This window comes from Colius striatus, chromosome 1, assembly GCF_028858725.1.
Source record: "Colius striatus isolate bColStr4 chromosome 1, bColStr4.1.hap1, whole genome shotgun sequence".
Taxonomy (NCBI): Eukaryota; Metazoa; Chordata; class Aves; order Coliiformes; family Coliidae; genus Colius; species Colius striatus.
The window spans coordinates 132,596,971-132,621,628 of record NC_084759.1 but is presented as its reverse complement, the minus strand read 5'-3'; the positions used below and the strand labels follow the sequence as shown (position 1 = coordinate 132,621,628).

Genomic DNA, 24,658 nt, shown 5'->3' with positions numbered 1-24,658 from the left:
CAAAGCAATTTCATGCCACACAAATTTCTTATCTGTGAAACTTAATGAAATGGCTTTTATAACATCAGGATCCTGCGTATCCTCAAACTCACACATGGCTGACTGATCCTGTGAGTACTTGGGTACCCTGCTGTCCATGATGAGCCAAACATCTGGTTTGTTGAAGAGTTAGGGCTGAGTAACTCAGAAGCATAAATCCCACTGATTCAAATTACTTAGTATCTTTTGTAAAAAATATATTAAAAATATTTGGGAAGAGGGATAGTCTGTGTTGTCATGATTAACTTGCATTGAGAAAGATGCAAGCCCCCGCACAACTTCAGCAAACTGCCTGGTGAAATGGATCATTTAAAAATATGTACCAGTCCCACACAGCCCCACACAGCCCCAGTTTCCTTGGCTATGGCCACAGGAGCCTGGCAGGGCTGGGCAAGGGCTGCTGGCATGGTTGTTTCTCCTAGGAGGAGCCGTATCTCTTTTTCTTTCCTGAGCTCTCCTGATGTGCTTTGCTCCCTTGTCTCCAGCCATGCATCTCTGTCCCTTTCTCCCCTCTACCAGAGCTCCAGTAGTGCCTGGATCATGCTCTTCCCACCCATCCACTGACTCTGGCATGCTGTAGTCCAAAGTTTTTATGTTTTCGGAATCCACCATAACTCCAAGCATCATGAAGTGAGGGATAACAGCAGATGCAGGAACAGAGGGAGGCTTGATGCTGGTGTCTGGGACAGGGTATCATGATGTAGGCTTGTCATCTCTTTTGGGTAAACTTGGGCTAGTCTGGTGGACTGGAGGGCCTTGCAGGGGAAGATCCAGGATGTAAAACCAAGCACTTACCAGGCCTAGACTGAAACCTGCCCCTTTCTTTACCCTCTGCTCTAAAAAGCATGATGCAGAGTCACTCCATACATAAACTATTTTTATGCCACAGAGGCAGAGGCAGAGACAGACATAGAACAGGTCTCTTCCTCACAAGTACTCTCCACAGAGCAAGAGATGTGCTGTAAAGTAACTCCATAGATTATTTGTGGAGGCTGGTTCATGTGGTGATACTCTCAATATTGTCAAAGTTGGACCAGGTACCAACAGTAAGATCTGTTCCCTCTTCCTGCTTACCAAATTTTCCAAATGGATAAAACTCACCATCTTCCTTTGCCAATTTCTGTAACTCTCTGAGGAATGATTCACATTTTTCCACCTTACCAGCTAAGCAGAAAGCATAGGCCATGAGTGCTTGAGTGTAAACATCACTGATACTCTTCTCATAAGCAAACTCCAGACAAAAAAAGGCATTTCGAACTACAGGGTACTTAAAAACAAACAAACAAAAACCATGCGAGTTCAGGAAAGTAGTATTCACCTGACAAAACATTTATTTTCTTTAAACCTCTTCTTCATCATGTCCCCATCACAGCAATGAGAATAGGACTTCAGCTTGTATGGTGACTTCGGGAGAGGGGATACAGAATGCTTTAAGGAGGAATTTCAGAGGAAACATCAGTTAAACCAAGTACAAGACTGTTCTGTTTATTTTACAGCTAATTCCTTCTGTTTATCTTCATTATACTAATTCAGTCTGCACTTTTATAGTCAAGATTCTGTTGTCTTGAACAAATCTAACCTAGTACCTTCCATCATCAGTGACTGATGTAATTTTAATTCAATTCTGTGGAATTGTGCTAGGTTTATACCAAGTCAAACTGTTTCCAGTTTGAAGTCTGCTTAAACACTAGTGGTTTAAGAGGTGTATCACAACAACCAATGCAGAAACAAAGCTCTGGAAGCTCTCTACTACCTAGACAGTTTGTAGTAGACACCAGAGCCAAGTCAGCAACTGTGGAAGAATTCCAGCTGAATATCTGCAGCTGAGGGTCCCCTTACCCATGTGGAGTGCCCAGCTTCTAGCATTGCAATGGTGATGTAGGCAGAAAGTGACAGCTCATCATCTACTCCTCCCTGAGAAGTACACAGAGAGAGGAATAATCAGTGAATGTCATGAGTGAGAAGTGAGAATATTCCAGCTGTGAGAGTGTAGCCAGTTCTGGAGGTAGTCCAAAAGGAAGGAAAGCATATACATAGCTTTTAAATAGCTCTTAAATCAAGAGAAGCCCTTTGCTATCACCTCCCAAAAAATCACTCTGTCAAGCTTACAGTCCTATATTCCTATCTCAAGTGAGAGTTGTAAAAGTGGGCAATCTGACTGAGATGAAAGTAGTCATCATAAGGTATGGAGAGCTGGCCTTTTGCAGAGGATAAGCACTTGGAGTAAAGTATACTTTTTGAAGTTAATGGGAGAGCATGTTCTTAATAAAAAGAGTGTCAATTTGACCAAGAAGTAATTATCTACAACCTTCAAGGCATTGTTGAATAGTGTCCCAACGTTTCGGAAACAGCCATCTGGCTTCTGTTTGCTTGCCAGCCACATCAGGGTTTGAGCCTGGACGTAGTCATCAATATAGATGAAATGACTAGCTTGTGCAAATGATTTATACACAAAGGCAGTGAGCCTGCAAGAGAAAGATGAAGCCGTGAGTTACACATTGGAAGTAGGAACAGAAAAAGTCAGCTTCCCGTTCATGCTATGCCTAAGCATCAAGAGTTACAGCCAATATGCTGGTGGCATCCTTTCTCTTTTTGTGCTGCTCCGAGAGAGGATAGTTATAGCAATAGTAGCTAGATGGGACACGAGAAGGGTGTCCAACACACGTTGGCGGTGATCCTGGCTACAGAGCACTGCAGTGCATTGGGTTTCAAGGGAAGCAGTAGGAGCACAAATAGAAAAGCCAGCTGGGTCTTTAGGAATCATCTTCTCTCTGCACACCTCACATGTCAGGGGGTGGAGAGCCATCCCCTGTATGTCTGATTTAGCTAGTAAAGATGCCTGTTACCTGCATCTTGTGAATTCAACAGAAGTTCATCTCTGAGCCATTTCTGCTCCCAGTTACTCACCAGGTGTTCCCTTCTTTATCTATGATGCCAAAGATGCTGTAGGACCCATCGGGACATTTGTATGACAGCTGCTTCTGATAGCCTGCAAAAAAACATGGAAAGGAAGTGTTACCTAATTTAAAAATTAAATGCTGTTATTTTTTGCTATCAGATTTCTCTGAAACTACAGTGGGAAAGAGTGGAAAGGCTATGTAAATCTACTAAATAGCAGGGGAGCCATGAGGAAGCTTAAATAGAAGCGTGGAATATCTTGTCCTGCAGAATCAGAGTGACAGAATAGGCAGAGCTGTATCAGCTCTGTGCTCCAAGTAAGCTAACAGGATTAGAATACATGCTGTGCCTGGGTGTAAAGGGACTGAAAGATGGAACCTCAAAGGAAACATGACAGCCGTGTCTTAGCAAAATAGGTTAAGGGAAGAAAGAAGATAAAGATAACACCTCTTGATCAGGGTAGATCTTTGAGTCACTGCAGCAGTGCCGTACTGCTATGGCCATGCTGCAACTTCTAGTCACTGGGCCTCAATGGGAATTTCAGCATACATTATAAGGGAAAAACAAAGCTCTCACCGCTCACTAAGTATCCGATGGCCTTGGATTTGACCTCCTCACTCAGCTGCCCTGTAATGTTCAGGTAGTACAGAACATAGATGTTGGGTGTAAATAGGACCATGTTCTGCTCCCCACAGCCAAATAGCATCTGGAGGAGCTGGTGCACATTCTGCATGGCAGTGCCCATGATGTCACCCGGGGAAGAGGAGATGCCAGGGGGAATAATCACAACTTATGGTCACTGAAGTAAACAATTATTTCCATTCTGTAGGCAAAGTCGTTGAAAGCCTAGCTGTGGTTGCAAATCTTTCCAAAAGGCATGAAGCTCTCAGTGCTGAGTGATTTGCTCTGTTCTGCTTTGCAGTCAACAGAGAAATCCCTTTCTTGCCTCTCCTTAGTCTAAATTGCCCACACTCGAAACACTACCTATTTTAGTGCTACTTCAGGTTGATACTTTTTAGTAGAAATGAAGAGAACTTCCAGGAAACTTCTGTTTCCGAAGGAGGGAAGGAGAACAGCCCAGAAATTGCAGAATTAATAACTAATGCTGAAAAGAGTTGTTGGTTATGCAGATCTATCATAAAGTACCTCTAAATCATTACTTTATAGCAAAAATAGTACAGACCCAGCAAGGGATTTCTGGAATGGCTGAAATCACCAACATTATGAAGCAAAGGTTTTATGACTAGTGAGTCATGTAACCAAGTCCAGATCTTTTTTCAGCAAAGCACTAAAAATATTCCATTAGCATCTCTGATTTGCTGGTGGGCGAGTTGAAAAGAGCTGTCCTGGCATTAGCCTGGCTGAGGTCATCATTTAGAATTGTGCTACTTCAGAGCAAAACATGCAAATGCAATTAATTGAAACAGAGAAGAATAATGTAGCCAATATTTGAACTTCATTTCTCTGATGCTGCAAAGAACCTTGCTGGGCAAGATGAGAATCAATCTTGTTGCTCAAAGCCTTCCCACACAAGGAGTGGAAACTGATGTTTTGAATCCCAATAAAGCTTTCATTTAATATTTTTACATTTTCTTTCTTTTTATGTTTTCTTGATTATATATTTACCAACAACAGAAAAGGAAGCTCTAGTTGATCCTTCCACCACATTTGTAGGTAGGTCTAGAACATCTTGAATAACCACATAATCTGTGGAGAAAAATATCAAGAGTATTGAAGTCATTTGCGTAGGAACATTGTTTATAGCAGTGCAATGCTCCTGATAGAAATTGCAGAGTGCAAAATTGTACACAAGAGGACAGCAATAGACAGAATCTCAGAGTTGTCACCAAGTACATCAAGAGAAAAGAGAGCACAGAAAAAACAAAATTATAAAAACCAGACAAAATAGTGCCCAACAGACTGTCATTGCCCAACAGAAATCAGCTGAACAGGGTAAGGCTAGAGCTCACAGGCTGTAGTGTCTGTGAATCCTGGGGATTTTGTCAGTGAGACAGTGAGGAGAGCTGGTTGGTGAAGGTCAGGGATGCTTTTATGACTCTTTTAGGCAGAGCTTCCAGGAAACCTTGTAACCTGTTTGCTGCCAGCACCAAGATGGTGCAGGTGGGAATGTTACAGTCCCTCTTCCATTTCTACTACAAGTGGAAAGCTGCAAGATTCAATTATCCTTGCAACGGAGGCGAGTAGTCAACACCAGTGCATGAAACACAGAACAGATTTTGCATAAAAAACTTGTCTCCTTTTCATAGCCTCTCTTTAGTGTCTGAGAACTGTTGGCTGTACCACAGACATTGCCTAAGTAATATGCACCACATTTTGTAGCTGGGAATGGAACTGTAACGTTCACAGTAGCTGCCACATGGACAGGTCAGCATCAATGAGCACTGCAGAAAAGAGTGCAAACTCCACCCTTCCTTTCAGTTCCTCTCGGGACAACAGTATTTAAAATCCTTACCTTTTGTACAAATTAGGGAGTTTTGGGTCTTTTCTCTTCTGATGCCTTCAAGCTGCATGGCAATGGTAAGAAGAGACGCACACAGTGGATGAGAACAAAGCATGCAGAAGAAATAGAGTGACAGAAGAGCCACTTCCCCCCTACCCCCACTCCATCCTCCTGTGTCATAAGACAGATGCATTGAAGCAACAGTTTACAGGTTCATACTTGATGTCCCAGCCAAATGAAACCAGGAGTTCTCCAGGGAATCTGAAAAACTTTTACTTGCTTTTGGTACTTCTTCCCTCATGGAAGGGAGTATAGGGCAAACACTAAGAGCTATCAGCAGTACCTCAACCAACAGTGTTCTGATCTGGGTGTCCCTGTAGTCAATATTCATGTTTCTAGGGGCTTTGTCTCCACAAGCTTCATCATTCTTGATCTCTGTAGTAATGCTGAATACTACATTACCTTAAATAGTAGCAGAAAAAGGGGGAAAAAATGGCCCTCTATCATAAAGCATGATGGCTAAAGTCAGAAATTTCATCTGATAATGAATATCTGCAGATAGTAATGGGAAGGATAAACTCATTGTAGTTCTGGGAGAGCTCTTTATCCTAAACAACTGGAAAGACAAGTGATAGACAAGATCTCCAGGTTGGAAGAGGATTAGATTTTTCAGGTGAGGTATGAATTGATTAGTATCAGTCTCAGGACAGAAACTCAGGTGGATTCAAAGGCACCAGCTTCTTTGGGGAAAATATCCCATACATAGGTCTTTCTTTGCTTGGCACATACACATGAGTCATCCTCTGGAGAGATCAATTTAGTCTGGTAATCAAGGGAATCTGACAGCAAAAGATTAATCCGGGAAAAGAAATAGGAACATGCTGGGATGAATATTTGTACCATAGGCAAATAGTGCTTTAGTGTTGGTGGGGAGTGGTGTAGTATCTGTTTATGTTCAGTGTTACAGTGTAGACGCAGATTTAATGCTTGAGATGAAGGTGTTAGAGGAATCATCCATTGGATGTGCCTTTAACAGTCAGATGTTCTCCACTGAGATGTCATGTATCCTATGCACAGATCAGGACATTGAACTACATTCAACTGACCTGATGCTAATGGCTTGTAATTTGCAAAGGAAGCCACTGGAAAATAGAGTTAAGAAAGGAAAGCCTCAGTAGTGGAGATCTTTGTTACTAGGATGTTTATTTTTTTAGATCAAACCATTAACAGAGCTTGGAAAAAAAAAAAAAAGATTCCTAAATTGTGTCTTGATTTTTCCTCCTTCAGAATTGATCTCCTTGTGAGACTGGAGACCTGATACTCATCACTCTAATCAAACAGGAGACTTTACGTCTGCCTCTTCCATGATTCCTAGGTGAAGCATAAGAAACAAGAAGCCAAACATAAGATTCCTGGTTTTCTTTCTTCAGATATCCTTCAAATTGTATGTAATCTCCCTCTATACAGAGATGCAATGCACCTGTGATCTGGAGTCATTTTGCCTGCAAAGTACTGTGTATTGAGAGTACAGTTCCCCAGTGTCTGGGAGCAATAGAGCCTCTAGCTGGACAGATACTGTGTAGGGCAGGTGCTGAAATTCTATGTTCCCTGTTTTGGTATTTTTGGGAAGTTTCACCCCAGTGAAAAAGGAGTTGTCTGCTCTTCCCTTCTTGCTCTTCTCACTTTCTTCTGTTTGGGAAGCACAAACCCTTCACTTTTTCACACTTTCACATAAAGAAAAGATCTCACTAAAACCATCAATGGCTTGCATGACTGTGGATGGTGAATGATACCCTGCAAAGCACTTGTGCCCATCCTCTGTGGATCTCAAGGTAGTTGCCTTATACACCCATCCTATCCATGCTTCAAACAGATCTCTCTCTGCTTCGTAGTGGCTTAGGATAACAAATCCAGTCAAGATATAATGAGTAGCACGTCAAACAAGAACAGGAGCATATCCAGTCAGCTACACCAATCATTTTGCTGCAGCTGCATCTTTGGAGATGGGATAAGGTCTAAGAATATGGCCAGGACTACACACCTTAATGCAGTGGTCAAGGTAGTTAAAGACATTGGCTCTAAGCAGGAAATCTTCTCCCTGGATGATAGAATATGGCAAAGTCAAATCCACAAAGAAAGTCTGAAAGGATGTCAGGGTGGCAGGCACAGATATATCGAATCCAGCCAACTCTTCCACACAGAAGGCACTGGCCTTCCATTCATTGATGGTGTCAGGGACAGTATATGAGATGCTGGCTTTTCCAGTAGAGCTGATGGGAATGGATAAAGGACAATTTTAGAAAGGGTAAGTTTCACACACCTTTCTTCTCAATAAAGGCAACAGGTTTTACACTACCCTGATCTGTCTGCAGAAATCCCACATCCAAATCCCCCCTGAACTAATCACCCAAATCTTCTGAGAAAAGGCCAAATGAAAGTTCTTACACCCATCATTTTCCCTGAGGTTTGTAAAGAAAATGCATAATTGTTGTTTTGTAGACCCAGATTTTAAATAGAGATGTCACTCTTCTTGGGACATTAATATGACTCATAGTAAACACATTGTGAGAATAGATGTCTTTGTGGACAGAGTAATCTTATCATGGAAAAGAGGAGGGCAGGTGGTCGAGTGATGATTTAAAAGGCTAGGTTTTCTAGTCCAAAAGATAAGAAGAAGTGGCAGGGCCACAAAGATCTCCCTTGTGATGAAGGCTGAGGGAACTGGGCTCTTCAGCTTGGAGGAGACTGAGGGGTGACCTCATTAATTTTTGCAAATATGTAAAAGGTAGGTGTCAGAATGTTCTCGATGAAAGTCCAATGATAGGACAAGGTGCAGCAGGTACAAACTAGAACCTAAGAGATTCTAAAGAAACATTAAACAAAAAATTCTTCACTGCGAAGGTGATGGGGTACTGGAACAGGCTGCCCAGGTGGGTTGTTGAGTCTTCTCTGGAAACATTCATAACCCACCTGGATGAGTTCCTATGTGACCTACTCTAGGTGGCCCTGGTCTGGCAGGGGGATTGGACTAGATGATCTTTGGAGGCCCCTTCCAGCCCTTAAGATCCTGTGATTCTGTGATTCTGTAATTGACACCTTGAAGGACATCAGGAGAGATATTTAGTAACACTCAAAAGCAGGCAAAGAGAGGGAAAAAGCAGTCCTCATTTGATTAGGACTATATCCCAAATCCAAGTTTCAGGGAAGAATTGCTGAATAGTCTCAACAACGAAGCTCCTCCCCTGTTCTTCTCTAGCAAAGAGATAAAAGAAATTTAGTCAAACTTGGTTCATATAATGAAGACTCTCAGAAAAGACAGGTTTTAATATTTATAGGCCAGTATGAAGGATGATTAGTGTTTACTCACTTCTTTCTAACTGACATTATTGGTAATGCCACACAAATATTAATTAATGACACTAATGTACTTCTGAGTCAGGTATAACCTGATACCACAGAGAAAGAAATCTTTACTTGAAGTGCTTTGGTCTCCAGCATGAGGCTCAGGGTTAGAACTCAGGTCACTTGGGTGTTAAATCTGTTTGCTGTCAACACTGTTACACAAACCCTGATCAGAAGGGAATCAATGTCAATAGTGTTAGTTTTGTGTGACTCTACCGATTGCGAATGCTTCCCAGTATGAAACTGGACATGACTCAGAAGCATAGACCTGAAAGCTGTTTTTGGACATTGGCCATTAACCAAAGGCATCTCATTCTGTGTCAGATCAATATTTAATATCAATACCAATGTAATTCATTAGTACTGACCATGCCACATGAATACCACTTCATTTAAGGAGAAAATTGAAATCTCTTTCCTGTCCTCTACATTACCAGATTGGGTACGTTGAATGAATCCTGCATTCAAGGGATATGGTACAGGTCTTACAGTCTCACTCATACACACCACTGGTTGCTGAACCTTTGAGTTGGTAAAAAATTTCATGCCCATATCCTGTAAAAGACATGTTTTGGTGTTAGCCATAGTCATACTGAGGTTTATTCCATTCTTCCCTGTTTTCCAGTACTGCCTTTCAACTACAGAGATGCCTGGACATATCTATGCAGACACTTATGGGAGCTTTATGCATGCTGGAAAATCACGGTAGGCACCAGAGTTTCTTAGGAATCGATGTCCATGAGGAAGATTTTTACTAACAGTGTCATTTGCAGAAATATCTAAAGCTACATAAGTGGAAGCTCACTTTAAGAGTTTTAAGTAATGTACTGGACATTTACCCTGAGTAACTGATACACATCTGGGCCTAATCCAGACATTACAGGTGTGTAATACAAGCTTTTGTGAAAGATGTTGCCAGAGGAGACACAGAGTTCTTGGAGGTCATCTTCTAGATTGAGCTTATTGAATATGTAGCCTTGAAAGTCTTGCAGGGAATGCAGGCTGTATATCTGTGAGGGTGAAGAAAACACAAAACCTTTGTAAATGGAAAAAAACCCCTGTGATTACATGCATCAACACAGTGACACCCATGGGCCAGTACTGAGTCCAGTCCTGTTCAACATCATCAATAATGATCTGGATGATAGGGCAGCGTGTACCCTTGGGAAGTTTGTTGATGACACAAAACTGAGAGTAGTATCTGATACACTAGGAGGTCATACTATCAAAGACCAGTCACAGGTTAAATCAAATCCTACATGAAATAGGACCTCCAACTGCCAAGCAACAAAAGTTGTGTATGGCTTATTATGGGTGGTTTATGACCAGCATATGTAAAAAGTAGTAGAAGTCTAAGAGCATCGAACAAGTGGAGAGACCTTGTAAGGGACATGAAGGAAGCAGTGGAAGGAGACAGTGGGATTGTTTGGGCAGTGTACCTTTTCCGCAGACAGCTCCACCTCAGACTTCAGGAGCAGCACGCTCTGATCCACTGCCTTCACAGCACAAAAGTAGTTGGCAGCAGCTTCAATGACTAAACTGACATTGGAAGCTGAGTGCATCTGCTTCTTAGAGAATTGCAGCTGGACCTGTAATTTGTTAAACAGGTATTAGTATGACTAATCTCTTCTGCTTGAGGCTGCTCTGGATGTGTCTGTGAATACAGAGCAAGAAGAATAGTAGAAGGCTCATCTGTTAAAGCCCAGGCAGTCTGCCTGGAAAGTGGTGTCTGATCTCCACTGCCTCTGTTGAGGCATACATTGTAATGGGGATTTAGGCTGTAAGCACAGCCAGACTCCTGTGATAGCTTAAATGAAGCCTTCCTCAAGTAATTTAAAATAAAGTGTGATTCTATTGCTGCTATTATCAAATCAAATTTTATTATGACACAGACCACAGGTAACAAACATCTACAGTAAGCAGATCATGCATTTACAGTGTCTATAGCCCATCTTAGCAAATACTTAAAACAGATTCTCTTTATAATCTATTCAAAGCAAAATCTATTTCACATTTGCATTAGATAAGAGATAAAAAAATAGGAAGGATTTACTGGCAACATTTATTTAATCTCACTAGTTTTATCTTCTTCTGTTTCGTAATTTTTAGCTTTTAGAAACTGAAGATTGGAAGAATCTTAATGGTGAAATCTGATTGCAAAATGACAAATTAAAACATACCAGTGGAAAAACACGTAAGGAAAACTTGAACCCCAGGTTGCTATTTTTGCTTTCTTTTCTATATGCATTTATTTCAAGTAAAACCAAATTGCCTTTTCCAACAAAAACTGTAAAAAATTAGACTAGGTAGCAAAGTGAGGTAAGGCTAAAGTGCATTTGTTTATGGTAAAGAACAGACAGTCTAAATTAAATAGGAGGACAGTCTGAATTAAATCAGGGAGTAGTGTGAGTTTCCTGAAAAGTAATGTTTAATGTTAAAAGATTTACCTTTTCATGACAAGGCCAGGAGGTGGTGGTAGAGGAAAGATGCAAGGGCAAAGAAAAGAAAGAGAAGAGAGTAATGTTGAGAAGTGTATGTAAACAGGAAATAAAATTGGAAATCTGCTGTGAATGTGTACGCAAAGAATTTGTATTTATCTGACAGCAGGTAAGAATCATTGTATCTTGGTGCCTCTCACCTTGTTTTTGAAACACTTCTCAACTGGAAATCGGATACTGTCTGCCACTAGCTCCTTGGCAGGGTGTAAGGTATAGACCAGCAAACGAAGGACTGGAGCCATTTTCTCATTGACCACAAGTGGGATGGTGAAAGTGCCATTTTTGTCTGTTGAAAGAAAGAAAGAGATCAATGAGGAGAGAAGTGCAAAGATCTGCTGTAGTAGTAGCCATCCTCAGACAGTATATAGCTGTACCAATCAATGGAGTAATCTCTATTTAGAAGAGAACTGAAAAATCCTGGATTTGCCAGGAGGTGATCTGCCTGGGTTTAGATCTAGCTGATCTCAGATTTACTGTGGGTTTAAACTTGTGGCCAGGTTCAGATAGCCCCCTAAACCTGGCACTCTACATTCTCTACATTATCCTTTAGGAAAGTCTTTGTAAGACACTACTTCTTGACTCATAGCCAATAAACTAGCTGCTGGACTAAATCTGAGTTTATAGTGATCTTAGTGATAATGCTAGTATCGTGCACACCTGTGTGGATGAAGAGAGATAACAGCTCTCCTAGTGGATGCTGTATACACCCAAGAAGTCTTGTCTTGATCCCCAGGTCAACCATTTATCTTTTTTTTTTTTTTTTTTTTTTTTAATGTGGAAACATAGATTATCCATTTGACTTACCAGCTTGGATGTTAACTTCAGTTTCCCCTGTAAGGATAATCTTGCCTCTTGCCATGCCCTGTGCAGAGAAGAGCAATGCATTTGTGGGTTTATAGAGGCTGGAGGGAGAAAGCAGCAGTCAAGTTCAACGTACATTGACAGGACATGTAAACTGAGATGGCTTCAAAAGCTTGAACATCAGCCTTAGGGCATGCTTAGAGCTGCCACTGCTGCTGCTCCTACTGGAGTCCTTGTTACTGGTCTGGAAGCAGAAGAAAAAGGAAGGGAGAGACGGAGAATACCATAAGGAGTTTGTTGGAGAGAAAGGACAAGAACCCTGGCCTGAAACATTATGAAGGTGGTTCTTTCCTACAAAATAGAGCAACATGGCCAGAAATTAGTGTAATTTTTCTTGTGTGGGCAGTTTCACCAAATGTCCTCAGTGTTATTTCTGTCCTTGTGTTGTTGACTATAGTTGGGTGGTGGCTGATAGTCCAAAAGCTGGAAGAGCACTCGATACAGTAACTGCAGTGGATTGACTGACAGCTGCCTAGTCAGGACCTTACCATGCAACAACCCCAGACTCACCACATAGTAGAAGTTCATGATGTTAATGCTCTTGTATCCTTCCGTGTCCAAGACATAGTTCACAGTGATCATCCTCTTCTGCCCACAGCTCAAATCTTTCCACAAAGGCTCAATCCTCACAAAACTGTCAGTCCAAGAGTAGAAGCTCTGGATGGATAGAAATGCCTCAGGGTAGGAAGGCTCTATCCAGCTTTCAGAGTAGCACTCCTCATTGGTTTTATAAGTTGCCTAATTAGGAGAGGGAGTGGAGAAGAAAAGTTAAACAAAGACATGTCACTAGGTAAATCATGATCATATCCTGACATCAGAATGATTAGTAAGCAGCACAATGGTCTTATAGCTTTTCAGCATGCCATTGCGTTGCAACAACTCAGGTATTTTCCTTGCTTCTTTTGTAATAATTTTGGAGAGCTCTGGAACTTCAAATAAGCCAGAGAAGACAGAATTTAAACCTCATATAATCTTTTTTGGGTTCAGTTTGGGAGAAGACATCTCTGTCTCTATTCAGCCTTGTTTTATACTCACTTTCAGACTGATCTCAGGATCAAACATTTTGGACATGTCAATGCTAAACTTTGCAACACCGTTCTCATCAGCGGTGAAGTTGTGTTCTTGTTATTGATGAATAGCTGAATAACCTCGTTGGAAATAGGAGAGTAGTCATTGTCCAGCAGCTTCATCTGTAGAACAAAATGCAAGGCATATCCACTGTGTTATCTTTCTATATGTAGATACTAAAGTTTTAAACTCATCTGCTCTGCCCACAGCAGAATTCTTATTTCTCCCCCCTTCAAATCAATACTTGAGAACTGAAATGTCCCTTTTTGCCTTCTGACAGCTGTCTCATGAGGTCTGGAGCTGAAGCTTCATCAGCATCTGCTACATCATTGATAAAGTGCTTTTGCTTTTTGTGGTGCAAGAACTTCTTATATCTCATCTCATTCCTCATCAGTCCCTGTTGACTACACATTTCCACTTTAAAGGTATACTTCTTTTCCTCCATTTTTTGCTTTGAGTCTTGAGAGTATGCTGTTGATACTTTCAATGTCTAAGGCCTTTTGAAAACTTTTATGATTCTGTCCCCACTGTCTCTTTTGTTTATGTATTGAACATAAACATTATGTATTAAAGAAACAAAAAAATTACGGACACTATTGGGTAAATCCTAGGTTGCTGTAACTAACCATTCATTTTGAGGTTTTCTGTTCAGAAAAAGATGGCTGAAGTAATATACAAACTTAAGAGACTGACTGTCTTCACTATCCAGAAACAGCATGGAGATGACTGACCTCTGAAACAAAAGTAATAATAGAGAATTAAAAGTATTCACGTGGATATTGATTTAAGTGGGACTGAATGAAACAAAAGTGAAAGCATATAATGTAAGGCCAGCAACAGGTGTTTCATAGTTCAGAGAGGGATTGTGAATGGCATGTGATGTGAGGACAGGGACTGGGATCCACTGAATTTTGAGAAAGTATGAGTATCAATGGTTTCAAAATATTTAATTCTGCTGATATGACCCTTAAGGGTTGTTGTTTTGGGTTTTTTTTAAACTGCAAAGAAGCTGAAGCACCAGCAGCAGTTTTGTCTCTGAGGTGTGACATCCCAGCTTCCTACCATGTGTTTAGCTGCTAATGTGTATGAGAATGTATATGTTTCAGGCACATCATCCCAGGGAACCTGCTGACCCCCATCCTTCAGTAAACGATGGAAAGGTGCACAGCAATCTGAAGAATGGAGTAGGAGTGGGGATCAAGTGAGAAAGTTACGTATCTTCCAGAGGGAGAAAAAAACCCTGAAAGACAATCTTTTCTCTCTTTTCAATGCTGCTGGTAAGATGTCCCCTTATCCTTTCCTCATTGTAAAAAGATGAACTGAAGGAGGGAGAGAGATTTATCCCTACCCTTTAAACCATTGACAGAGAAATATGGGATTTGTCATGAAACATGGAATGATGAAGAAACCTTTTTGAGTCAGAAACTGTTACTTCCTTGATTTCTTTCTTAAAGTCTTTCCTCATCCCTTACTATGTCTATTCATCTCCAGCTGGAATATGATGGTCAGTTCAGAAGGAAGAGGCAGTGATTTATATCAAGCTTAAAATGCAAGCTAGAAAAAATACAGTTAATGGATTATTTTGATTCAAAATATTTCTGAGAGAATGAAACTCAGAATAAATTAAGACTCTTCTGTATTCAGAATTACAAACATAACACTGTATATAAAGAAAGAAGCTTGGGGAGAACACTCCTTACCCAAAACAATCCCCTAAATGTTCCCATCACTGTTGTCATTTCATTGCTTGTCAGTCATCTTCAATACAAGCAGTCTATACCCTTGTTTACCTGTCCAAAGTAAGGAATTCCTCTTTTGTAGTGGCGATCCACATTCTCAAACTGTATACTGCTCATCACCCAAGTTATGGAAATAGACCGAGTAACTGTAAGTTGCAGGCCTTTAAGACATGCCCAAAGTCAAGAGAAGATATATTAGCTTGAAGCTACTTGCATGTAGCTTCATCAGAGTTAGAGTTTGCCTGAAGATGGTCATATAAAGATGGTTATAAAAATAGATCTACTTCAGGAAGACAGGCTTGTACTCAATAGGCAGAGGCTGAACATCTCCTACTCTCCTTTTTGAGCTCACCACTGTTGCTGTTTCTGACTGTCTAGAAGGGTTTACCTGTTCCTTTCTCTGTGACAATGGCTTTCACATCAAGATTCCTCATGTAACCAGTGCAATTTAGCTCAAAGATGTTAGAGCTGAAAACTTGAGACAGGCAGCCCTCTATGTCCAGCTGGAAAGAGAAAAAAAAATCCTGTTACTAAGGATCACAGCTTTCAAAGGATGCTGGCAATACATGGGATCCTTATTTACTGGGTCTTTTCCCACTGCTTTTTACATGTTTTATACAGGACTGAAGGAGATATCACTACCTACACTTTTCATTGTAGATAGTTTCCCACTTTTCAGGTGGATGGCAAAGAAGGAACATGTTAGTCCCCATTAGGACTGTAGGAAACCAAGAGAGAAATGAGATGTCCTGAATTCTTAGAGTGATCTAAGTAAATAGATGAATAGAGTGAAGTGAAGCATAAACAACAGAAAGAAAAGCATGATGAGAAAAAGGACGTAACTAAGAAGACAGGAAAGAAGACAAGAACACAGAGGACTAATAGTTATGTATCATACAACTTTGGTAAATGATTGACAAACTGGGTTTTTCTTGCACCTCCCATATGAATCAGGATCTCTGCACACACTGAGTTGAGCTTTCCCTTCAACAGGCTGGCCATAGGTGTACCTAGGAGAAGAGGAAATAGGTCCATGAGTTGATGCTTGAAAAATTGACTCAAGGTAACATATGCAGGAGTAGATCCAGGCTGAGCATCAAGCTGGGGACCCAGAGAATGGAATAGTTTCTTAGTCTTTTTCCTAACTCTCTGTGATGGGTTTGTGTGGAGCTGTTACTGGTAACAGGGGAGATGCTGCACTTGTGGCCCCTGTAAGAAGTTACTCAAAACCTTCCCCTGGAGTTGGACCCACCTCCAGCCTGCCTGGGCCAATCTAATGCCTCTGACATCACTATTCGGGAAGGGAAATCTCCAGTGGAAGGAGAAGGTGGAAGGAGCTGGATGAGGGAGAAAGGACCATCAACCCCCAAGACCATTGAGGGAAGAGAGGAGGAGGTGTTCTGGAGCAGACTCCCCTGCATCCTATGGGAAGACAGCAGTTGTGCCCCTGCAGCCCATGGAGGTTGACAGTGGAGCTGAGGTCTGCCAGCAGCTCTGTAAAGACCCCATGGAAAAGGGGAGGACTGTGCCCAGAGGGGCTGTGACTGTGGGGAAGTGGCACTGGAGCAGAATGTGCCTGGAGTTGTGCTGCTGCAGAGGAGACTCACTCTGGGACAGTGTCCCAGGTTGTGAAGAACTGCAGCCCCTGGGAAAGGTGCATGACTCAGAGGTTCATTTGTGGGAGAGGCTCTATGCTGGAGCAGGATGAGAACATGATCAGTTCCTACCCCTGAGGAGGAAGGAGCGGCAGAGACCTTATGTGATAAACTGACCACAACCCCCATTCCCTGCACCCTGTGCCACTGAGAAGGAGAGGAGATGACATGTGAGGAGCAGAGAGCCTGGGAAGAAGGGAGGGGTGGGGAAAGGTGATCTTGAAGAGCCATTTGTACTTTTTCTCATCATCCTGCTCTGTTTTGTTTTCTATTTAGTTCATTTTTTGTTAGTGGTGAATTAAATTGGCTTTCTTTTCTTCCCAAACACAGTAGTATAGTCTTTTTTGTCCAGGACTAAAATTGATGACTGAGCCCTCCCAGTCCTTGTCTCAATCCATGAGGCCCTTTGTTGCTTTTTAATTCCCCGTGTCACCATGGGAGTGAGCAAGCATCTGTGTGGTGTTTTGTTGCTGGCTGGGCTTAAACCATGATATTCTCCTGCTGTTACAACTCAGGAATCGAAATATTAAGGAATTCTATTTCATCCCTAAACCCATGAGCCAAAGCCACACCTTAAACATGAAACCAAATACCTCTGTGAGCAGTATGGGCAGACATGGCTGCTGACCAAATTATGCCTGTTGTCTCAACTTTTCAGCTTAGACTGGAGTTCTAGACTCGCTGATACCAAAGCAAAATTCTGCAAATATCTGCAAGGTGATCAGGATTGCAACCCAGGATTCTAAATTACTTGGTGTTACAGTGAGCAAAGTTCTTCTGAAGCGGGAGTTAAAGACAGATGGAACTTTAAGACCTTTGCTAGAAGTTAATGGTGTTCTGCTGTATGAATGTCTCCCTCTGAAGTGGATTATTGAGAGTGGACACATCCTACTTTAGCAGGGAGCTTCTTAAACATTTATTCAACCTACAGAACACCAGATGGAAGAGAACAAATACAACAAAATGAGTACACAGGTAAATGAAGCTCCAACCGCTGAGTCAACCCTGATCAACCTCTTTGAGCCCCGGTTTAGTCTGGTTCTTCTCTAAGTCCTATCTCTTTCCCCACTCCTTGGAAAGTTCTTGCTCTTCAGTGTATTTCCTAACTGCTCTGTGCCTGGTACTTACACTCCACAGATTTTCACTGTGAACTCTGAATCCAGGATTGTAAGGCTTTCTGGTGCAGTGACTGTGACATCAAATTTTGGCAACACTAAGACAAAGAATGAAAAGAACAAAATCAACACTGGCACACTCTAAACTTACAGACCCTCCTGAGATAAAAGAGAAAATGGGATGTATCATCAGTGTTAATCACATATGGAATGAGATATCAGAACTATGGTGCCAAAATGGTCAAGAAGGGGCCTAACTTTCAAAGGCTCACTAAAGTATTTCTACAAAACTTTGAAGAGAAGTCAGGACTTGTGAAGTGAATCCTGTGATGTCTAGATACCTTGGAGGGCTTTGGCCAAAAAATTTTTGCAATTAATGTTGATTTACTACGCAGATTATTTTCCTGACGGAATCTGTGCAAAATGATTAATTTCACTTCTTTAGCTTTTTGCTGTTCTTTTTTTTTTTCCTCTCCAGTTCTTAATGACAACTAATTGAAGTTGACTGATAAAGTGATTATAGGTATGCTTCTGATTTTAATAAGGCTCAAACAGCATCTTTGGGTTTTATGAAGTATCTGTTAATTTCTGCCAGTGTATTCAAGAGCAAGATTTGACATACAAACTGATGTAAGCACATGAGCCCTACATTATATTTTTAGATATATAATAGAATACAAAGAGAAACAATTCTTACCTGAATTGCAATTAAGGGGTACTGAAAGAGGAAAAAACAAAGTTAGAGAGAGATTAGGTGGCTGAATAAACACGATTTATTTCTTTGGGACTGTGAGAAATAACCAATAATCAACATAATACCAGTAATCACAGATCCTGATCTCTTATTTTAATCAATTTAATAGCAGTTTTGCTTCAGTAAGAAGATTAAATGAAGGGAAAAGATGAAGTTAGAATGCTGAGCTAGTTTCTGATCATCCTAGATTTAGTGCAATCTCAGAGTAGCTGAGTAAGTAGAGTAACAGAGGTGCATGTAAACTCTGATTTGGAATATCCTCACTCTACTTATTAGCACCAACTCTTTTCCTAGCACTGTGCTGTCTTCTCACGATGTAAGAGGAGGCTAGTAAAGACTTTCCTTTTAATTTTCCGATTTCTAAAATGAGCAAAGACTTACCAATTTTTGCAAGCAGCAATTGCTGAACAGTAATAGCAGGAGATTGAACTGTAGGCTTTCTGGTCCAAGCTAAAATAATGTCTGCAGCAGCAAAGTGGAGTTTTTTTTGAATCTCGTCCCCAGCAATAACAGGAGGTGTTATATCAGGAATCCAACCTACTACACACTTGTACTTTTCCCTAAGGCTCTAACATAATGGTATATCATAGGATATGCTTAGAAAATCATATTAATTCTTTGGCATTTGACATGTGCAATATCTCATTTTAACTACAGCAACTGTTTATTCAACATTTTAGAAGAAGTTATCTCCCAAGAATTTTAAATACACGTGAATATTACTGTTCACTCACCGTTTCTTGAACAGGTTTAAAATTGAAATCCAGGGTAACAACATGAAACATCACTGGAAAGAAAAAGAACAGAGTGTTAGCAGTAACTGTAGTTTATTTCACTGAGCACAATGTTTTGCATTTATTAGTTCTTCCAGTTTACTGGACCTTGAAACAGTTCCATTTGCATGGGATGCAGATAACAAAATGCATCTGAAGGTGAACGAATCCTACACAGATGAAAGAGTTTTCCTCAGCATAGAATTCTCATACTTTTTCTTGAAAGTTTGCTTAATCTCAGAGAAAGGGAGTGACCTAATGAATAAGAACTACCGTGAAGGTCAGGCAATCTCAAGTGACAGCCATAACCCTTTCAGTGGCAGTCTGTATGTAGGCAAATTTATTTCTCTTCATCTCCCCATCTCTAAAGCAGGGTTGATTTCCTTGAACATATGAAAGTTCCAAATACTACTGGAACTAGATGAAGTGACAGTTTTTCCTAATGCAGTGCAATTCCTCTTAGTTCATTTTTTCCTCACATTGTAATTTTTTTTTTTCGTCTTCTAAGAGGAAAAACTGAAAGGAGGACTATGAATTGCACAAGTAAAAACATAACAGCATATGTAAAAAATGTCCTTACAGAGCATTACCTTTTAATCATTTAATTTAGCATACTACTTATTTCACCTCAACACCAAGCCATTTAACAAATAATTAAGTCATGTTTGCTGAACACCTTGGTGCCACCAAATTCTGATTGGTAAGCTTTCCTTATGCTGTGTGTCTGTTAGACAGAATTCATCTCTAATTAAAGTATAGCTGGTCAAGTCTAATGGCTGTATTGCTGGCCTCTAGAAAGAAGTATTCTCACAGTGTTTCCTACAGTATTCTACCTGTGTTCTAAAAGCTTTAAAGTCAAGAAGTGAATTAAGGAACAGATCTAGATAAATGGTTCTTTACATACAGAGTTCTATTTGATGGCCAGATGTGAAGTATGGATAAGAGAATAGCGTGAGTATAGAAAAAACATCAATGTGAAAATAGTAAAAAACCAGCAGAACCCAGAAGGTAAGTAGCATGATTTGTTCTTTAAAAACTTGTAGTTGGTTTTAAAATACTGGATTTTACTTTTTGTCTTTAGACTTTGATGTTGACCAGCATTGGTTTATGCCAGGCACTTATGCAGTGATCTAACTATGTCTTTCCATTATTGTGATATATCTTCAGTAATGAAACAAGAGTAGTAAAAGCACACCTCTTCTGTCATCTGGGAGGAAGGAACAAATTAAATACAGATTCTTAGGATGACAATCTCCTGCTCTTTTGAAGTTGACTCTGAGCTCCATAGCAAATACTTATCACGTTTTTAACAGAAACATGGAAGAAACAGCCTAGACTGTAGCTCAGTCTGAAAAGCACTCAGCAGAGAAAATCTATGTGAAGAAATTGCTTTCCTAAGGGATGTGTTGTAAACTACACAGATATTCACCACTTTGTCCTGGTTTGTAGATGGGTTTGTCTGTCTGTACGAAGACAATACTCTCTCTGTTCCAAATCATCACCAACCGCCGCTCTTCTAGGCTGACTAGTGATGCCCTTGGCAGAGAAGGAAATGAAAGCCAATAGGGCAGAATTGACAGGAGGAATCTGTGAGGAAACAGAAAAACAAAGGGAGATTACTAGTCTTGAAGAAAATTGCTCCAGAACATGTTAAACAGCTATACCTGTGGCCTGAGCTCCTACTAGAAAACACCCATCTCACTTCCACCACTTTCATCAGCTTCCATCACCCTTCTTGCATCTTTCTTATTTCTTAGGTCCGTTAAAATTGTCTCCTTCTTCGTTACTATATGTCTTTCCTCTGCTTCTTTTTTCCTTCAACAAGTCTTATTTGTCCTGTTGCTTGTTTCTCTCTTGTGCTCTATGCCCTAATTTTCTTGTCCCTCTTTACGTTTCTTTTCCATTGGGACATAAATAAAAATGAATTTACCATGAAGTTGAAGCACTGTAGACCATTGCTTGTTGTCATGGTTTGCTCAAAAATAGTGGTGTTAACAGCACCGTATTCTAGGATGACTCTTACAGATATTGTCTCATTGAGGTTAAGGAGCTGCAGGCAAACTCGACTTGGAGACTCAGTTTGGAGGACAGCAGGCACCATCAGGACATATTGCCTGTGAGATTCAAACATCAAAGTGATCACATCACAGGGAAAGGAGAAACAGCTTCAATAGCATGAAAACAAATACAAAGCATTGTTATTATTCAGTACCCACCAATAGAATGCCACCAGTACCCTTCACTCCTGCTCTACGGCTCCCAACAAGCCTAGTCTTGGGTTCCCCCCACAGTTCTGCCAGTGCCTCGAGCTCTTCCCTTTTATCCTTTATCGGAGTCCTCGACCCACCTATTTTTAGCAAAGCACACTCCTATTACTACTGCCATTGTGTTTTCTGAACACAGATGTCAGCTTCTATGGAAGTTCTGCAATAGGCAGAAAGTCTGCTTTATATTAAATGAGAATCCTTCATTTGCTGCCCACATTCCAGTTTAACTTAGCACTCCAGATGTAAAAACTGTGTCATGTATTTAATATTTAAAGTGAAATTATTGGAGCTAATAGCATTGTCTTTAAAGCTTTATCAAGAGTACTATTAGTAATAAGGTGGTAGTTCTTACAGCTCAGGTTCCTTTGCAGCTGTTACATGCAGAAGAAGAAGAGCAAAAAGAAACTTCATCCACATTTTTCTCATGGGGAGACAGAAGAAAGAGAGATAAGCTCTCTTCCCAAGAAACAGTTGATTGCCTACTAGGTTAACTGAGGAAGCATTCGTCACTCAGTGCTCCACAGGAAAGGAGTCATTCCGTCAACTCCTCCTTGTCTCCTTCCCTAGGTATAAGTGCCTTTATAATTTCAGCAAGGGGTGGAGATCCCAGTCTGTCCTACTGTTTGCAAGAACCTCCCCTAACCCTACTGCAACCTAAACCAACCCACTGTCTCTGGACTGTAATGCTTCACTGCAGTTCTCTGAATATCTGTGTAAGATGTCTCTAGTGGTCTTGCTTCCAAGGTGAGTTTTGCTTTTTACACAGAGGCTTGGAATAGCACAGAAAAGTAAAAATTACCTAAACTAGGATATGCCTGTTGAATCACATTAAAAATTGAAAGTTTTCAGTGTCATTGTTGGAATTTACCATCCAGATTCACAGTCTGGGTGAAGTATTCTGTTTCTACACTTTGATACTTGAGTCTGGTAAAAAAATTAAAAAAAAAAAAATCAGCCTCTCTTTTACCTTGTCTCATAAATATTTTGAATATTGAACAAACGGAATAATAGAGAAGCCAGAAACAGAAAGAGATCTAAAAATTCTTAATTACTTTTTGCTTAGCCATCGAGCACTTCACAGTGTTGTTGAAATTTGTTTCATTCCAGCTTGAAAGTAGCCACAAGATGGCTCCATGTAAATTTTTTAATGCCCCAGGTGTCTAGGTTTTACATCTGTGTGGAAACTAATTGAGTTTTTTAGGGAGAAAAAGGTCTGCTTTCATCCAAAGATGTTATTTTAGGATAAAGAAGGATTGCCTCCTTCCTTTGTTCTCTTGTGCTCCCAAGAGAAAACACTCAGTGTGCTTCTCTCCACAAGAAAGGCCAAGATGGAAGGCAGTTGTTTGTTATCTGTACTTATTTGTTTTCCATCTGTAATAGTTCTGGATCTGTCTGGGATTAAGTTATTAAGTCAGTTTTCTTCACAGTAGCCACTATGGTGCTGTGCTTTGCATTTTGATTGGACTAATGTTCATAACTTACCAGTATTTCATCGGTTGCTGAACAGTTCTTGCATACTGTCAATTCTTTCTGCTCCCAAAAAACTGAGTAGGCTGGAGGTGGGCAAGAAACTGGGAGAAAACATAGCTGAGATAGGTGACTCGAATTGACCAAAGGGATATCCCATACCATAGGATGTTATGCTTAGCCAAAAAAGTTGGAGAAACAGAAGAGGGGGGGAGAAATTTGTGGTTATGGCATTTGTCTTCCAAAGCAACCACCTGTTTGATTTTATTGTTATAAAGTTATTCATATAAAGTGAAGGAGAGGAGAGTGGTAATATTGTAAGAGTTTGCCCAGCCTAACAGAGCAACTTTGGACTAGCTAGCTGGGCACTGCGGTAGGTAGTGCAAGACCTCTGGCAAAACCCATTTGAGGAGTTCCATGATTGCCTTCCTAGCAGCACCCCAGCTGGCAGTCTGAAGCCAACTTGGTTGTGTCTGCAAGACCTGTCTGTTTGTGATGTAGACTCTGATACCTTTCTTGTAAATGGATTAATTGCTGCATTCAAATGAGGATCAACACAAAGAAGCTTGGTCATTACAGCTACAAAAATTAATTAAAAAGCACTGAAGCACTGCTTCCTACAGAACTTTTTTTAAGCAGATAGGACTGTAAGGATTTGTATAGGCATAGTAGAGGTCGAAATGCTTGGTTTGGCCCAGGTGGTTAGGGAACAATGCTGAAACATGGTAACTCCAGGTAAAGTTCTGCTTGGTCAATAAGGTCTCCAGTCAAGTCTGCAAGGTTTCTTTCATTGTTCAAAAACATTTGGGCTCTGGCAAAGCTCTCTAGCAGCTCTGCAAACTAAAATGATGGTGAACTCATTAAAGAAAGTGAGCATATCCCTAGGGAAATAGTCACAGTTTGCAAGGATTTTGATGAGTGATGGAATTTCTTTCAACAAAAAAGGGAGAGGAGCTGCAATTTATTTCAGTGGTCTATGGTGTTTTCACTGCTGGAGAGGCAGTGGTATAAAAGTGGTATGTGAAAGTCAGCCAGTTGCAAGTTTTCTGTTATGCCAGTGACCCACATGCATGTCAATGAGTAATACAAAATCTATTTCAAAAAATGGGCTCTTTATCCTACTTGAAGCAGCTGAGATCTGAGCAACAATAGCTCTATGTGAGCTAAAGTATTGAGGCTGTCTTTACTGTGCAGTTCTGGTGGCACATGTGCCAGTCAAAGGTGAGTGAAGCTGGAATCTGACTACTGTCACTGCACCTGCACAAGCCTGGGAGTGAATACTGGTTTACTAATGAAATTATCTTTCCTAGTTATACACAATTTACCTGGCAGAGCTTGGGCTAAAGTGTAAGTGCAATGGTACAGGTAGGGTATGAAGTTAGTCTGCAGTTCTTCTGGGAGTGCTTTGCAGTTTTACTGTCCTCATATGGACAGGACTACTCCTTTCTTTGTGATCTTGATAGATAGCAGAGAGGGTTGGGTTCAAATGTAAAGAAGTCACTAATATCTGAATAAGTCCCACAAAAAATCTCTAGTATTTAGTAATTCAATTAGTCATACTTGCAAATATAAACCAAGTTTTCATTGGAGAGGGAAAAGAAAATGCTTAGCAAGAGGTATCACAAGAGAAACATTTGACATACACTTCAAAGAATATAGCT

The 24,658-nt window shown here is 40.6% G+C and overlaps 1 protein-coding gene across 1 annotated transcript; it reads right to left on the bottom strand.

Moving 5' to 3' along the window:
• Positions 1–1,036: 1,036 nt before the first annotated feature.
• On the bottom strand, positions 1,037–22,000 carry LOC104557859 (ovostatin-like). The gene is given in 19 exon segments (XM_062010704.1): positions 1,037–1,306; positions 1,879–1,953; positions 2,348–2,504; positions 2,947–3,028; positions 3,514–3,664; positions 10,240–10,389; positions 11,439–11,584; positions 12,103–12,160; positions 12,236–12,343; positions 12,670–12,897; positions 13,254–13,349; positions 15,018–15,127; positions 15,355–15,469; positions 18,434–18,454; positions 19,225–19,277; positions 20,693–20,789; positions 20,791–20,850; positions 21,194–21,377; positions 21,883–22,000. Coding segments are annotated over 19 exon segments (2,235 nt in total). The 5' UTR covers positions 21,957–22,000.
• Positions 22,001–24,658: the final 2,658 nt, after the last annotated feature.